Below are 17,730 nucleotides of genomic sequence, written 5' to 3'. Positions count from 1 at the left end.
TCAGTTTACGTTTTTTCCGGTTTCTTTCAGTTTGTGAAGGAAGTTTCCTTGTGCCTAGATGTTTATAGATTGCTACGGCAATCCGTGTTTCAATGTATTCTTGAAGGCTTTCATGGCCGGGATCTGATGGTTGTTGTGCGTTTTTCGAGTTCTCTGAAGATGCCAGCCACAGAGACTGGCAAAACGTCAGGAAGAACAACCGTCAGAACACGGCCGAAGAACTCGAAAAACGCATTGAAACATTGAAACACGGATTGCCGTAGCAATCTATAAACATCCAGGCACAAGGAAACTTCCTTCACAAACTGAACCCGAAAAACCCACAACAACCAATCTGTGTTTCAGTTTACGAAATTTCCATATTACGTAACATTCCGGAGAATGTATTAATTTCGTAAACCAAGGTACTGCTGTAATGTTCTCTTACATATGTACATATCACAGAAGACTTTAACAGCAATACTGGAAAAAATTTAAAAACCTCTTGAAATCAGGAAACTTTTTTATTCTAGTAAACAGGACTACAACATTTTCACTTGGCATCTTGGATGGGACAAAATTCACACCCAAGAGAACATAGATACAGTGGGGTCTTGACTTAAGAACGGCTTGAGTTAAGAACATTTTGACTTAAGAACCACTCTCATAGGAAAATATTGACTTGACTTAAGTACTTAGATTTGAGTTAAGAACTTAAAAAAACCACGTGGGAGGCAGGGAAAGTGCAAAATGTGAACTTTCAGTTAACTGTTGGCCAGTGAAAAGGGTGTCTGTCTGCTTCCTCACTCCTCCCAGCATTTAGAGAGTGGATTGGGAGACAGTCTTCGGACTGCCTGGTACTGTACTGCCTGGACTGTATTTTCCCTGCCTTCCCTGAACCTTTCTTGACCTAAGAAAAAAAAAGAAACAAAATATCCCCCTCTAGTGGTCGAAGGCGGAATAGCAGCTTCCCATTAGTTTCTATGGACGGAAAAGAGCAGATACGGATCAAATGGTTTTCAATGCATTCCTATGGGAAATGCAGATTTGACTTGAGAACATTTTGACTTGAGAACCGCCTTCCAATACGGATTAAGTTCTCAAGTCAAGACCCCACTGTATGTTGATACTTCAAGAAATATAAACAAGCAAAAATATATACTTTGGTATCAAGTGAGGGTAAAAGATTGCATATAATCATAATCATTGATAATTAGGGCATGATTTGCTACATTTGGCAGCCACACACTGGAATATATGAGATCATACATTTGGTTGCTGGACTTCAAGTAAGCAGCAAGTGCTTCATCCAGGCCCAAGCATATCAAGCAGGGACTTCAACTTCTATGCCCTGAGGAGTTGTGGCCAAAGGAAGATTTCAAAGAAACTAGACAGACTGGTGGGGCCTGATCCCATTATGAGCTTCCAGATTATTCCCCATGCCCCTTCTGTCACCTCTGATCTGAATGACCAGATTTTCTAATCTCTCTAACCTCAGCCTCATTCCACCTCACCTTTACCAGAACTCTGCTTCATGGCAGACAGCCGCAGTCCTGATCTTGCTACTTTGTATTACCCTGCTCTGAATCCAATTTTCTCTTAGCTCTAAAAGTGTCAATTATTCAATACATAGGTTTCACTGAATCTAAACTACAATTGATTGACACTGCATCCTTTATTTTAAAATTCAGTATGAATTAATCACAATGCCATACAACAAGTTCTCATTTCTATGAGTTACATCTGACATGTACCATGTACCACTTCAGAGTGAAGTGGGGATTGTACATGGAATATTTCTCCACACATTTACAGCCTCTAGCCTTTTCTGTGCCATCTAGTCTTCGATATGCAGGGAATGTCTTCTCTTTTCCTTTGGATGGGGAAGACATTATATATCATATGATCCACCCACCCCATTTAGCCAGGCATAGGTCATCCACCATGGAGGACACATAGAATTCTTTTCTTCCTCGGTCTTATTTCCTTACATTCTGAAGCTCTAGAATCTAGACTGTATAAAAAAGGAAGGGGAAGAAAATGCATTGTTTCCCCTACATATCCAATTGCTGCCAGAATCACAGGGTCGACAGGAAACGATATTATCAGATTTCTCACAAAATATATACACAATGGCCCAAATCTTGCTGCTTGGCATAGTAAATTGCACTAGAGTCAGCTCAACAAATCAATGGGAATTTGAAGAGTCAGCTGCTCTGTAAGTTCCACTGATCCAAATGGGCCTACTATGTTAGCTTAGCAAGTAGCAGTTAGAGTAAAGCCCATTTGAATCAATGAAACATATGGAACTAAAAACTCACTGATTCAATGGGCCCACTCTAGTGCAATTAACTATGGCAAGAAATAAGATTTTGGCCAATATAGTTTTCTTATCTTAAGAGGTTAAGGAAAAGACTATCATATCAGATGTGATGAAAGGCAGTACAGTGGGAAATACGTCCATCAGAAATTGCCAGACACATAACTGGACATAATGCTTTACATAAACCCTTTGTTTTCTGTTTAATGAATAAGACTCTCTGAGCTAAATTCCCCCACCCAACACCTCTTTACATTCAATGATTACAATTAATTACAGGGGATTAATTGCTTGTGCAATTCTTTCTTTCTTTGTTTCTTTCTTTCTTTCTTATTTGTAAAATCACCCATCTTCTAGCTTACTCACAGCAGGAGCATGGCATTATGTCAATGAATTTAAAAAGAACCTAGCTTGTCTGTAATAGTACAATGCTTTATTATATAAGCTATTCCAAGTAATCAAGATTTTGATATGACAATTTGGGGTGCATGTGACAGCACTTATGATCTTGAGACTAGGCAACATAATTAAAAGGTCTGTGCAAAGGACTTTCTTTCTTCAGCAGCCCCCTTTAAGTGTCTTTAAAGACATCATGTCAGCAGCAATGATTAGCCAATGCTACTATCTGCCTTACACTGTATGTTCTGAAGAAAAAGGACAAGCAGGTCCACCTTTCCCTCACTTGCAATAAAATGCTTTATATAGTGATAACGGAGGCGGATGAGATGGCACTTAACATTCAGGAAGTATTTTGCCAACTCGAAGGTATTCAGAATGTCAGTCAAGCAGAGGAAAGAATGTTTGGTATCAGAGCTGGTTGTAGTGAAAGGCTGATTGGTTGCTACTGCCAACCTCAGGTGATTTTGTGCCAGGGTTGAACCCTGGCTAAACCTGATGTCAGTGCTTTGGAACCATCTTGAACAGACAAAGTTCTGAACACCTGCTACAAAATGTGTAATTTTTCCACTGAGTTAATACCGCATAACCATGATGTTTTGTGACCAAAATGGAAAGTTTTCTAGATCCATGACCTGGATCAGAAAGTAATAAGAGAAAAATCTTTTTGAAAGACAGAACACTTTACCCGGGGGGGGGGCTGCCTAGCGCCTTTTGGCCCTGTTGGCTTGAATACTTTTCTGCTTATGAGGATGGGACACATTGCTTAGAGGATTCAAGGCTTTGACCTGCACTTCAGATCCTTACCCGGGCCTGATTGATCTTCTCACATTTAGTTTCAAATCTAGCAATTTTTGAGCCAGGTCTCCAGAATAGATGGAGTCAGATCAGGTCAAGGAAGTTTTGGATGACACTGGTTATTTAGATCAATAATAGTCTGGCTTCCAGCCTGGGTTTGGGACAGAACCTGTTTTTGTCATTGTGATAGACATATTATACCGGAGATGGATGGGGTAGTATGATCCCATTGATTTCTTGGATCCATCAGTAGCAAACAAGACCACTGACCATAGTATTCTTCTGGATCTTATCTCCCCTGGATAGGACTTCCTTGCACGGTGCTCATAATGGCCCTAGTCCTTGCTGGGGACAGAATCAGAACATAGTACTGGGATCTTTTGCTCCATCTCTTGACCACTGAGATTTGGGATGCTTCAAGGATATCCCCCCACCCCATGTTTTACTGTTGAGAAACTTTAACAATAGAAACTAGAGGATATTAAAATATCTGTTAACTTGGGAGTTTACAACTATCGTTGGATGGGGTCACATTTCCTCTGAAAGTCCAGGTACACCATCTGAGTGACATTCTGGATGCAGCACTTTTTACAGAACTGCAATTACAATAATAAATACTTGCAATTTCTTTCCTTTTCCAGTAATGAAGAAATTAATACATTACATTAAGATTGTAAGTTAACAAAATATCACTTCACTATTTCTATAGTTTAAGTATGACATTTCAAGTTCTTTTACGGTTTTTGGAGTATGGCCTGAATGAACAATAGAAGAAAAAACCACATAGTTTAATGTTGAGGATTCATGCTCTGTCGTGAGTGTTAAAGTAATGATAAGACAAGACTGGAAGAATGTGTTTTGTGTCTCAGATCAGCATAGTGTCTGTTAAAATTAACTACCTTTAAGAAACAATAATGTAAAGTTACTTCTAAAATATAACTACAGTAATAACTAACTGTCCCCTTTGGTCAAATTACTTTTAAAAAACAACTTTCCAAGTTCTGTTCTGGAGGCGCTGTTGCCAGCCATTGCTAGAAATGCTTTTAATCAGCTTGGGTTGGTTTGGCAATAGCAGTTTTATTCAGAGAAAGTTTGGGAATGATGTTATCCGAAGGATTTCTTACATCTTTATGAATCTGCCCCAAGATTAAGATCACTGAAAGCCCCACTCATTAGATTCATGGGGAAACAAATAATATGGATAAAGTTTTCGCCGCAGTGGCACCATACCTTCAGAAATCTTCTCCCAGGAAAATACATATGCCCTCATTGTGGCCTCCTTTTAAAAATGTGGGATGTGTATTTATTCCAGTCTGCAAAGGCAAATCTTAGCTTCTGCTTAATTGGATTTTCATGCATTTTATTATCTTGTAAGCTGCCTTTCAAAGGCAGTGCACTACAAAGGGTAGGACACAAATATTGTAAATGAATAAGTAATAAAATAAGAGCAGTGGGAGGCAACTGTTGCATTGCATATTTGATCATGTTAAATAAGAAAGTAAGAGCAAAGGATTCTTGACTAGTGCTCTTTTTCAGAAAATAGAAAGTTTCCACTTCAGATACTTAAGTAATGCATCATATGTACTATGAATTACCCTCAGACTCCACCTACTTATCAGAGCAGGTACTACCCACTATCACATCACACACTTCTTAAGTGTAAAAGCTGGTTTAAACATATGCAGGGTACTACAGAGACTTGTGTTTCAAAATGGGCTACTCTCAGTTCATTCAGAACATATTTTACTTTTGAGTTCAGCATATCTCCCATCCTGGCATTTAAAAACTATTAATGAAATATTCAGTCCACCTGGAACTACTGCATGTAACAACAGTTATATATAATACATGACAATTAGGTTAAATTCAATTACTATTCAGGATTCCTTTCCTTTCCCTTTCCTTTTTTTTAAACTACTTCCATGTTATTCTAGTGCTGCAGTACATTTACCTGGCTCCTGTTTGGTAAAATGCTATCCTCTGCATTTTCCACTGAAAAAGAAAGAGATCCAGAATTAGGAAATACTTGCTCTGGGCAGCTCTGAGTTTGAAGTTCAAGTGAATGCAAACTGTAACAATTTTTCCATTCTGGGGCTTCAGCAGCATTTCCAAAAGGAGTTTCATTTATTCCATTTTCTCGACACTGATTGCCTGGCACAGAATTTGAGCTAGATTCTTTCTCAAAATGAAGGACTTCTCTGTTTTCTTGGAATGTTAATTCTCCATCATGCAAATATTCATTCTCTTGTGTGGACCTGCTCGTTTCTGGATCTTCTTTCAGTTTTCTAATTAACGGTCTCTCCTTTTTTTCAGACTTAGTACCTTTTCTGCTACTAATACAGGCTCCATCCCCAGTGGAAGAATCACAGCTTGTCTCACTCAGTAGTTTTGCTTTAACAAGATCAATGGCAATGTCTGTACTCACAAGCGGATCACTTCTGACCACCACAATCTCCTGTACAATGGACTCCGCTGGTGCCATCTCTCTGGGATGTGCTCTTGTCTCCTTAGAGTCCTTTGTCTTCATGTGAATTGGCTTTTCAATTTCTCTAATTTTTTCTGGCTCCTTTTCATCTTCATTTTGTCTCCTTCTTGATTTCCTCCTGAAGTATTTCCTTCCAGGAGACTGTTTTGCTGGACTTAAAGGAGCTCTGGCAGGATCCAAACACTGTTCTTCCTTGTCAGCTCTGACACATCCACATACATTCCCCATTTGGCTCAAAGTATATCACATCCACACACAGATGCTGTCACTGTGAGCAGAAATCATTTCCAGATTGAATTAAAGCTGCCGGCTTATACCCTCATATCTTTCAGACTGCACTCCCATCCTCAGGACGTGGCCATTTTGCTTATGAGAAATGCATACGCAATAAATGTTGTGGCACAGTGCCCAGGCTGGGCCTGTGTCTGATTAGACACTAAGGCTTATTTCTGGCCACCAATCCTCTTAAGCAAACATCACTGCCTCAGCATTAAGCTGTAATGGCAGTGGCCTTTTGCAGGAATGACATAGCATCTTATCAGCAATAGAAAAGCTGATCTCCCTACCAAATGAAAGAGAAAGTAAAAAAGAACTTTGAAACACCAACATGTTAACAGTTCTAGAGGTAATTCCAGAAAGCAATGCACCAGAAACTTCTTCAGTTTTAAAGTCTGTTACCAACAGGAATTGAGAGAACAAAATCAGGTTCTTCTCCACAGAGATTATCCTTGGAAAACGGAGAACAAATAAGATCCCAATGATTAAAGTTTTAATGTCTCAACATGATCAGAGGTTCTGTAGGCGAACAGCATTTTGATTGAGGTCCTGAATTCTAGCTGGAAGTCGCAAGACTAGCATGCACAGAAAAATAACAAGACTTGAGTAGAAAGCTTTGAAATTCTTGCATACTGGAGATTTTGGTACAAAAGTATAATCTCATAAGCTTCTTTGATTTCAGAGGGAAAACTTTTTTTCTCTGTTCCACAGCATTTATGTCTTTTACAGTTTATGAAATCTAATAACTCTCCAGCAATAAAGTGAGCTCAAAGGCAAGTATGTGTGCTGTGTCTATAAATAATTGACAAGGTTTTTCAATCCAACCTATGTGGTAGAAATGTGAAGCCTTAAATTTGTTTGTTTTTCAAAGAGAACAAGAAATCCCTAATATACAGTGGTACCTCGCTTAACGGGTGCCCCGTTTAACGACGAATCCACATAGCAATGGATTTTTTGCGATCGTTTTTGCGATCACATTGCAATGTTTCTAATGGGAAAAAATCGCTTTGCGATGATCGGTAAGCTGTTTCGCTTTCTGATTTTCGCATAAGGATGATTTCCCAACAGCTGATTGGCGGTTCCAAAATGGCCACCGGGTTAAAAAAATGGCCGCCCACTGTGTTTTCGCCCTGATTCCTCGCTTACCGGGCAGCGAAAATGGAGGCCATATGGAGGATTTTCGCATAAAAGTGAGTTTTTTGCCCATAGGAATGCATTAAACGGGTTTTAATGCATTCCTATGGGCTTTTTCCACCATAGCAACGAATCCGTATAGCGACGATTTTGGCTGCACGGATTATCGTTGCTATGCGGGGCACCACTGTATTTTAATTCCCAGGTTGACAAAATTCTCTCAGATCTTAGCTACACATGTACAGTTATATTTGCAGGGGATGGTAGAATTACAACTACAAAAAGAGTCTTGTACAGCAGTGCTATGTTAGTGAAGATAAACATTCATTTTTCTCATTCTTCTGCACAAAAATGAGAAGCTGGAAATTTTTTGTAAAATTGGAAGGTATTCCTGCCAGTACTGACAAGAATTCTTGCACTTGCAAGAACAATTTTTGCAAAAAATTATGTAAAGCACACAAGTTATGTAAATTGCATAAAACAAAATATTTACTAACCTGTTACATAAATTTTTTAAAATTAGAAGGACTACATGGTTTATTTGCATCTTTTTGATCAATCACTCTTCTGTGCTTGCTCCTGCTGCCTTTTAACATGCATTATTGTCTTTTCCAGAAGACTATGCCTTCTCTAGATGTGGTCAAAGCAACACAACCTCAGCTTCAACATTTTTGACTCCAGAGACAGTTCAGGATTGATTTGATCTAAGACCAATATGTTTATCTTTCTCACCATTAACACAGAGGAAAAATACCAAAGTAATTACAGTATTTTTCTGTGTATAAAATGACACTTTTTCCTAAAATAATTAGAGGAAAAATTGAGGGTCGTTTTATACACAGAAGGAAGGAGTTGCGAACGTGCGCGCTCGGCCACCTCTTGCTGCCGCCGTTGCCCAATTGCCTCTTCTAGAGCTCACAGCTTGTCCCCTCCAGTGGCCAAGGCAGCAGCAGGAGGCAGAGATGGAGATGAAGGAATAGTCACATGTGCTGGGGAACCTCTTGCTGCTGCCTCCCCTCACCTGCCCAATCACTGCTGCCTTATCCCCTCTCATGGTGGAGGCAGCAGGAGGCAGAGGCGAAGGCAAACAAACACTCACGCATGCTCGGGCGCCTCTTCCTGCCTCGTTAGCAAAATGGAAAGAGAGCAACGGTTCCCCTTCCTTTTTTGCTAAACTCTGTGCCTTCTCAAAAGGTGAGGAAAGGTGGCAGTGACTTTGACAGCCATTTTCTTTGCCTTTCTTTGCCCTTAGCAAAAAGGGAGCCCTTTGATTCCTGCTTTTTAAATTTAGGGATAGAAAAGGGGGGAGGTTCCTCTTATACTTTGGGTCATCTTATATTTTGGGTCGTCTTATACACAGAAAAATACGGTAGGAAATAAGATCATGGCTCTCATAAGACCAGAATATCAATGTAACACAGTATCAAGCAAACACAACTAAAAACCACGGGACCTTGGTGGCTCCTTAACATTTACTGCTTGTGTTAGCATTTAAATATTTAATTGCCCTAGCAGAAATTAATTAATGGCATGATCTTGAACTAAGTAATACATAACTACTAAGAAAAGAAAATTCCACAAATACCTACTTTCTATCATTTTAATCAAAGTGCATTAGGGGGGGAAAATATGAGATTGAAGGTTTGGAAAGGTAGCAATGACTTACGGACTTTCTGTGTATGCTCGCTATGCAGTATAAAAACATTAATACAAGATGATATCATGATGCAGTACAGAAATGCCTGACTAAAGCACTCTGTTATTTCCTAGTGTGCACCACCTTTCTTGTAAGTAATAAACAAGGCTTGTGTTTCTGTATTTTGGAACTAAACTGATGACATTAGTTCAGTTACTTTCTAAACAAGACAAAGCTGTCATTTCCCAATTTACAGTATGTTCTATTACATACATGCATACATTTGTTCTAGTGTTCTTTGTTCCAGATTAATTAAACAGACATAATTTGGTGATCAGACTTCAATTATGTTGTAAGCACAGACACACACAAAAATGCAATTACACCTTCAACAGGAGGAAAAATTCACACAGTTAAGATCAATGACTGGTAATCTACAATAGGATTTCCAAACCTTTTGACATCTGGGAACATTTTTTTCTGAATTAAAATTATACTGTAAGTGTATGTCCAAAGATGGAAATGAATGTTCTCGCTGATACCACGAGCTAAAGGCAAGTGTACAACCTGCATCTGCTAAAAAGCACAATACAGTCCCTCAGTGTTCTGCTATCCAGTCAATCAGAACTTTAGTGGTACAGGAAGCTGGACTAGATGGGCCCTTGGCCTGATCCCGCCACGGCTTTTCTTATGTTCCTAGGATAACGTAACTGTCTTTCTATTGCCAAACAGGGTTAATGTTCCACAGGACCTCCCTGCTACAAGAAACAAAAAGTATTCAATGGAGGGGTTATGGCATGGAATATGGTGATCTATTTACAAGAAACATTCCTGACCAAATCTGTACTTGTCTGCTTCCAATGGCCTTCCTGATGTAAGGAAGATATTCTGACTGAAAACATGCTGAGTGGGGGAGAATCTCACTCTGAGCACCTCCACAACTCAGTGTAAACACAATCACAAGTCCCTCCTTAAGACTGAAAGCCCGGAAAAGGTTAAGTCTCTCACCTGATTCACAAATGCACCTGTCAGAGGTCAACTGCTTGTGGGCCCCTGATTGTTCTCAAGCAGATGTCAGTGCAGTGACTGCACTGGCCCTTTTGTTGCGGGCTGATTCAGTCTAAATAGAGTCACTTCACGTCGGGGAAGGAACATTTGGTGCATATAGACCTCAAGCAACCCTTCAGCTGCTTTTGCTGGCAATTGAAAGTATTGTTTTTGCCTCTGCTAGATCACTGCTGATACACTGAATCACTTAGATTATATTTTTTTAAAAAAATTGCCTTGTGTGTCATGCTAATCAAGAAACGTCAAGCAAATGGGGTTTCAATCAGCACTTCACACAAAGGCAAATAATGTATTTTTAAAAAATTAATCTAAGTGATTCAGCACAACAGTGATTGTCTAGACAAGTAAAAAATAATAATAATTTCACTTCCCGTGCCCCTTCACAGAGGAGCAGGGGAAAGTGTTTAACTTGCCAATAACCTGAAATAGCTTATTTATTAAGCCATTTCATGATGTCAGAAATTGAAACTGGAAGGAAACCTGGCAGCTTTGACAGTTGCAAAGCTCAATTTTAGTCCATTCTGAGCAATCATATGTGCTGGAAACAGGCTGGACTGGGGTGCACCAACCGGCACCAAAAAAGCAGAAGTCCCTGACAAGAGTTCAAAAAGATGTGGGTCAGGCTGCTCTGGGGCCAAATTAGTCATCTCTAGCAATTATATCATGTGGTTACTGGGGGAAAAAGTGAAATCAATCTACCCCTGCAATGCACTAAACAGCAGGACAAATATCTGTCTGAACAAGCCCTTTGTTAACAATTCTGTAACTGTAAACTTTTTTTTACCAATATATCTTTCTTTGAGATGAGAACATTAATACTCCATTCAGGTTCAATGGAAGTACAGTCATCTGTGAATATCTCTTCTGACATCATGCTGCTCAGGTAGGCAAGCATTTCTGGAAAGTTGCTTTCATGTAGAAGCTGGGGAAAATAAAAGATGAGCCAGCAGACAGGCATTAGGATTGCTTATAGCAGAGGTGCCAAACTCAATTGCATCGTGGGCCACATTGGCATTATGTTTGCCCTCAAAGGGCCAGCTGTATCTGTAAGACTATATAAACGTAAGAATGGGAGTGGGCAATAGTGAGGACTACATTTCCCAAGGTGCTGTATGCCGCTCAAGTGGCTGCACTTTCTGACTCTTCGTTGCTTAGAATGCTGGAATTAGTAGTCCCACTGGGTGGATTTCCAGCATCTTTGTGGAGCATTATGGGTGACCGAGTAAGCCCCTGTGTATTGTATACTGCACAGTAGCAGGCAACACTGTGAGGGTCACATGAAATAGCCCAGTGGGCCGGATTCAGCCCGTAGGCCTTGAGTTTGACACATGCGGCTTATAGCGATGGAGTGATGAAAAATTGATACACACCTGATCAATAAGATAGATGGCTAAGAAGCTAAGCACAGGACAAGTCATTAATTGCAGTACACATCAGTTAGTGAGGAAATTATTGGGAACTTGAAACAGACTCTTCAAATGTCTTACCAGACAAACCACATGCATGAATCACTTGAAAAACAGTCAGGCAAATACAAAACAAATTAAAATAGCAAAACCTTTAAGGATAAAACCACACTAGATGCAATGCCCTAAGAACTATTAGGTTCCAAGAGCAAAAACTACATGTACAGATAATAGAATAAAAAGCAATTCACCGCCAATAAGATAAACCTATGCCTTAAAAAAAAACTTCCCAACAAAATACTACCAAAACAAAATAGAAACTATTTTATTTTAACTTCATACCTTAACTTACACTAATCAATCCATCAAATTAAAATATAGAGGCTTCTCGTCCAAAAGAAATGGGGGTCACATGCCTGGAAATGCATCTATCCCAAAGTTGGAGCATGCAAGATAGCCCTAGGCCTACCCACGATGTCAACTTCTGAATGAAGAACAGGTATGCTTAAGGAGGTGGTGCTGAACAAAACCAACTGAGAAAGCTGTTTTATAAGATGTCATTCCTTACACAAAAAGTACAAAATACAGCAATAAAAGTATGTGCTTGATTTTTATTTATTTTATTTATTTATTGTATTTATACCCCGCCTATCTAGTCATTTCGACCACTCTAGGCGGCTGATTTATGGTGACGCTTTCTAGGGTATTGAAAAATAGACAGTACTCAGAAGTGGGGGCCCCCTTCTTCTGGGGGGCACCCTGGGACTGTGCAATTTGCCCAACGCTACACAAAATACATACAGAATCAAAATATAACATAAATCGTATAGCTCCAATTCCTAAAGACTGTAAGACTGCAAAATAACCAAATCATAAATGTGATTCAAGATTTAGTAGAAAAACTAAGTCTAGCTATCAAAACCTGTATGCATAACAGGCAGACATAGCAGCGATATGGGGCTTTTAAAAAAGATGTTGGGGGGGGAGATTATCTATACCAGGGGTGTCCAACCTTCCATCTTCCCTGGGCCACAGGAGAAGGTGAAAATTTGGTTTGGGCTGCACATACATTTGGTTTGGGCTGCACATACATTTGGTTTGGGCCGCATGGGGGGGCAGCCCTAGCCGTCCTCCACCCCCCCCCGCTGCAAGCTGCCGGTAAGCTCCAAGCTTACCGGCAGCTGCGATCTCAGACAGCAGAGGCTGCCGGATTCGACTCCAGTGGCTTTATGGGGCCGGGAAGGGGTCCACCTATTGACGGGGATGGCGCAATACAGTCACGCAGCCCCCTGTCCCCTCCCCTCCCACTCCTTCCTTCCTTTCCTCTCTCCCCCTCTACTGTTGTGACATGCCCCGGCCACATTCCGGCCGCAAGCGCCGGCAGTGTGACTTGAAACTTTGGAATTTCTTTAAAAGTAAAAAATTGCACTGGGCCGCATTACGAGCTGACCTGGGCCACATGCAGCCCTTGGGCTGCGGGTTGGACAAGCCTGATCTATAGGTACAGAAATAGATATTGATGCCTTCAAAGGCTGCCTTTTGTAAATGACAGCCAATGATATATTTAATATGAGGGACCACAAGGGAAACAGAAGCTTTTCACCTCCCACAGCGAAGGAATAGATTCCATACATTAAGTAACTCCATGTTTAGATCTAGGATCAGTCATTGACCTTTTGCCTGCCTCTTTTAAATCATTATCACCTTGGAAACAGAATTAAATGCCTGCAGAAAGTCAAAAGGTACGCTTGAAAGGAAGATGTCCCTATTCAAGTTACATGCTGCTACAGGACTAGAAACCAGCTCCAACAGAGGCTAAAGAGCTCCACACCTCTGTGAAACCCTTTGTCCGTCACAGTGTTTCTCTTTCTATGATAAAACGTTTCTGAAGGGTGGCAGGCTAGTATGTCTTGCTTTACAGATTCATTTCCTTATTCTCAATCAATTAGATACAAAGCTGTGATCAAAAAAGCTTCCCTCCACATGGTACTTGAATGCTTCACTAAGATAACCATCACTCACATCTCAAGGAAGAACACTGGAAATGTGGAAGAACTACTGGCTTACACCTACATCCACTCACAAGTACTGTAGATACAATACTGTACAGATTTCTGCATAAAGTATAATACTTGCAATAAAAACATGTCTTGCTATGAAGAAGTACATAAATGAAAGCTGGCAGTTGTGTGTGGGGGAAAACTGTGCTCAATCAGTGAAAAGACAACACAGCGTTGATGCATCTCATAACCAGAAGCAGTGTGGGGCAAATACAAGCACTCCTATGTGCATTTATTTATTGTTTATCCATTTCAACTTATGGCAACATTAACAGGGTTTCTGAAGTATGTGAGATGTTCAATGAGTGGTTTACATTTGACATTTCCCAATGAGTTTCCAGGGCCAAATGGGGATTTGAATACAGGTCTCCTGAGCCCAAATCTAGAGCTCTATCCACAACATCACACTGACTTTCATTACCTTTTCATCAGGGATTCCCAGTTTATCATCAACTATTTATTTATGGGGGGGAGGGAGCATCAGAATGCTGGAAAATCTAAAGTTCATTAAAAATTTACAAGTAAAATGGACTAAAAGCAATCTCGAGTTTATACAAAAACCAAATGAAAACCCTGAAACACACAGGGTTTTGCTGTTCATCATAAAATAAGGATAAAGGAAGTCAAATACACCATCTTGGGAGGCATTCCATAGCTCAGAAATTTAAAATGTCCACAATTCAACAATAGTTCAAATATTTTGTAGAAACAAGAACAGCAGAAAAATCATGCTGTACAGAAGTGAAACATCCAGATTCTAAAAGTTGCTTAAAGTATATGACATGGAAGTGCCTTATGTACATTTCCTTAGAAGCATTGAAAGAAAAAGTACAATTCTGTAGTGTACTGTGAGTCCTGCCAGTCTCCATTCCCCGTGGCTTGGCATCTGAGGAGTCCCTGGCAGAAATCCTCTGGGTTCCTGTCTGGTTTGGTCACTCACAGCAGTTGTTATTAAAGACACACAGTCAGCCGTGATTGCCCCTTCCCTTTTATTCTGTAAGGTTTGAGTTACTGGCACTAACCCCCTGAGCACAGTCATTCTGGCTGGGACCCAAAGCTGACTTCACTGGGGTCCCTGAAAGTCCAGGTCCAAAGAAGCAGGTGGGAAGTGCAAGAACTGACTTGGGACACAGTCCTTTTATGGAGGGCTGGTAAAGATGGGTGATAGCAACGAGGTTCCACAATGCTGCCCCTCCCAGAGCCTCCTTTGCCACGTCTGTTGCCACTTGCATTCCCAGCACCAAACCTGGGTTGGGGTTCCCATTGGGCAAATAGGACACCAAGGCTGAGGTGAGGCTGGGTCAGCTGGGAACTGTATTGCCAGAGTCTCAGATCTCCAACCCCTTCCACGGTTGAACAGGCTAGGCGGGAGGAGGTGGCTTCCCTTGTCCTCTATCCCTGTTTGCACCTCTGTGGAGGCACAGATAATTAGGTCCCAGTGCTCAACCTCCTCCTACCACAACTCCTTTTCATCTGAGATGGTTGTCAATGACCCTGAGCTGTGCAACTCCCACTCTTTTATTCTCGCTGTCACTCCCTCCTCCAGCTTTCCCACATCAGGCAGTGGCCCTTCCTCCATTTGTGGCAGCACATCCCCATCAGCAAGGGGCCCAGCAGACTCACTCTCTCCCAGACTCCTCTGGGCGTGTGGGGTGGGACCAGATGTGCTGCTGAACCCAAGACAACTCCATCACACATACACTTGAATGAGCTCATAGGAACTTAATTCATAAGCAACATTAACTGGCCTTGCCCAGCACACTGAAAGCACCTATGTTATGCCTAGAACTTCAAAACAGAGGTAACAAAATATTTCATCACCTCAATATACATGTGGGATCAGATAAGCATAACAGCCATTCCAATGAAGACAATATCAAGACAATATCAAGAATGTGTTTTTACTGATTATTGACTGGTTTACTATATTTTATTTATACATCTAATGATTCCTGTTTGGCCTCTGTATATAACTACTATATTTAGATGCTGTTTCAGAAATTTATAAAAATAAAATAAAACACAAACAACATGGCCTAAATAGCAGATAAATACAGTATTTAAAATTCCGCACCGTTTCCTAACAATGGTGTGGTTATGGTAAATCAGGATTAAGGATCATCTAGGCAAAAATGTTTGCAAACAAACTGCAGCTTTGAGGCACTAAAGCTGAGAACCAATTAAGACCACAGAACATAAGAATCAGAAGGAGGCTTCACATAATTCTGTTAATATATTGAGTGCAATCATTCTAGTGCCCTCTAGAGTGATTTTGTATGACTGACACTACCAATGTGTTCAACAAGAAAATAACACTTCATTTAAAACATGTTTAATATAATTAACATTCTAATAAAGTCAGAATAACACACTGTACTACAAACTCCTTGTGTTGAGTGAAGCAGGACTTTATTGACTGAAGTAAAAGAAATCCACTGAGTTGGCCTTCAGGGTTTCAAGTCAGTACTACGTAAACATTACAAAACCTTGACAAAAGCAGTTTAGGTTGAATGCTCTGGTTTTAACAATTCAAAAAAATGAAACAAAGATAATAATTTTTCCAAATCTCCAAAGGGACCATACGAAGCACTAGTTTAACTTTCCCATTGTAATCAAAGAGACTGATCCGCTCCCACATCAATATTCATTATAGGAATTGAGGTGTCAAATTAAATATAATGCCTAGAACAGTGGTGGCGAACCTTTTTGGGCTCGCATGCCCAAACTGGGGGGGGGGGGGACAAAAAACAGCACCGGTGTTGCAGCGGCCCCGGGGAACCCAGAACCGGAGGCGGCAGCGGAAGGGGGAATCCCAGCACAGAGGTGCCTCAAGGCCCCTCCGCTGCCAGCAGCAGTTGCTCTGGATTCGCCTGTCAAAGCGCCAGCCAGCACCGGCTGCAGCCACCTCCTGAGGTTTGGCTGCGCGGGGGGGGGGGGGAGTTAGCGATCTGGCAACCTATGGCTTGTGTGCCAGCAGAAAGGGCTCCGCGTGCCAGCTGTGGCATGCGTGCCATAGGTTCACCATCGCTGGCCTAGAATCTTAATTGTGTTCATGTAAGGTTCATGTAATTTGCTGGAGCTAACTGCAGTTAATAGTACACTGATGAGGTGCTATGACATTTGTTTATCATGTGTCTGATTGCACAACCACCACATGCCATGGCACCTTGTCAATTACCTGCAACAAACAGTAACAGCTTACCCAAATCTTATGTAAGCACCAGTAAGATTCCTACCAATCTGTGCTTGAGGCTACTGATGTGAGTAAATATACAGGTTATCATTACAATTTCATAATAAAGAAAAGAGACAGTCCTAAACAGAATTCATGAATTAAATGCAATATATAACCTCCCATTTGTACCCACATAAATTTTGAATAGTCTGCCTCCCATATTAAATTACTACACCTTAAGGACGGAAAAGCACACACATAATCATTGTCCATCACAGAAAAACAGTGTCATGTTCTATGTATCCCGGAAGTAATAAGCCACCTTACCTGAAAGTGCAAAATTATGGTCCATATCAATCCCAAAGTCAACTTGGGATTCCCATCTGTTATGTCATCATTTCTAATGTTCACCAATTTCACCTGTCATTGTGGGGGGAAATACAGAAAAAGTAAAAAGAAATGCAGATGGAAATATATATTGCCGTTTTTTAAAATTAGCAGCTATGCAATTAGGAGCAACCAAAAATGGCACAAACTGAGGACCAGATAAAAGCCAGAATGAAAAGAACAGAACAGGCTCCTGATAATAAAAACTGGTGGCAAAACCAGAAGGATGTGAAGAACACACATCAGAGCAATATTTTAAAAATCAGACCCTTCAAATTATGCTCTTCTAATCATTTAAAGCCACAAACCAGCTTGAACAGAATAGAATGGCCTGTAATGGCAACTTCCAAGTAGGATCAGCCAGAAAGTATTTTTCTATGCAATTTCCCAGCTACTGAAAAGAGCTTTGTAGGGAGGGGCAAAACTATAGGAAATGAAGAGAAGACCTCAATGATGCTCAGAAACCTACAACCTTATTAAGAAATAATGCAATTTCAGGTAAGCAATTATTTCTCAGGAGTAATTAAATGAGTTTCTTCTTCTGATAACATTTGCAACCCTTCATCCACTTGTCCTGGAAACAGGTCCTACTGAACTCAACAGAATATGC

At 40.6% G+C, this 17,730-nt stretch overlaps 1 protein-coding gene across 17 annotated transcripts in view; it reads right to left on the bottom strand.

Annotated features, from left to right (window-relative positions):
- The window catches only part of DST (dystonin), a 397,214-nt gene that overhangs the window by 248,451 nt on the left and 131,033 nt on the right, over positions 1-17,730 (bottom strand). For 16 of the 17 annotated variants that reach the window (XM_073000291.2, XM_073000297.2, XM_073000283.2 and 13 more), the window contains one exon: positions 17,061-17,153. In XM_073000291.2, the coding sequence (XP_072856392.2) occupies positions 17,061-17,153 (93 nt within the window). Of the gene's footprint in view, positions 1-10,876; positions 12,579-17,060; positions 17,154-17,730 lie in introns of those variants that run through there. The other variant, XM_078386384.1, reaches the window with a different exon arrangement.

This window comes from Pogona vitticeps, chromosome 1, assembly GCF_051106095.1.
Source record: "Pogona vitticeps strain Pit_001003342236 chromosome 1, PviZW2.1, whole genome shotgun sequence".
Lineage (NCBI taxonomy): Eukaryota > Metazoa > Chordata > Lepidosauria > Squamata > Agamidae > Pogona > Pogona vitticeps.
Note: the sequence above shows the minus strand (reverse complement) of the source record. Positions and strands in the feature narration are given on the sequence as shown.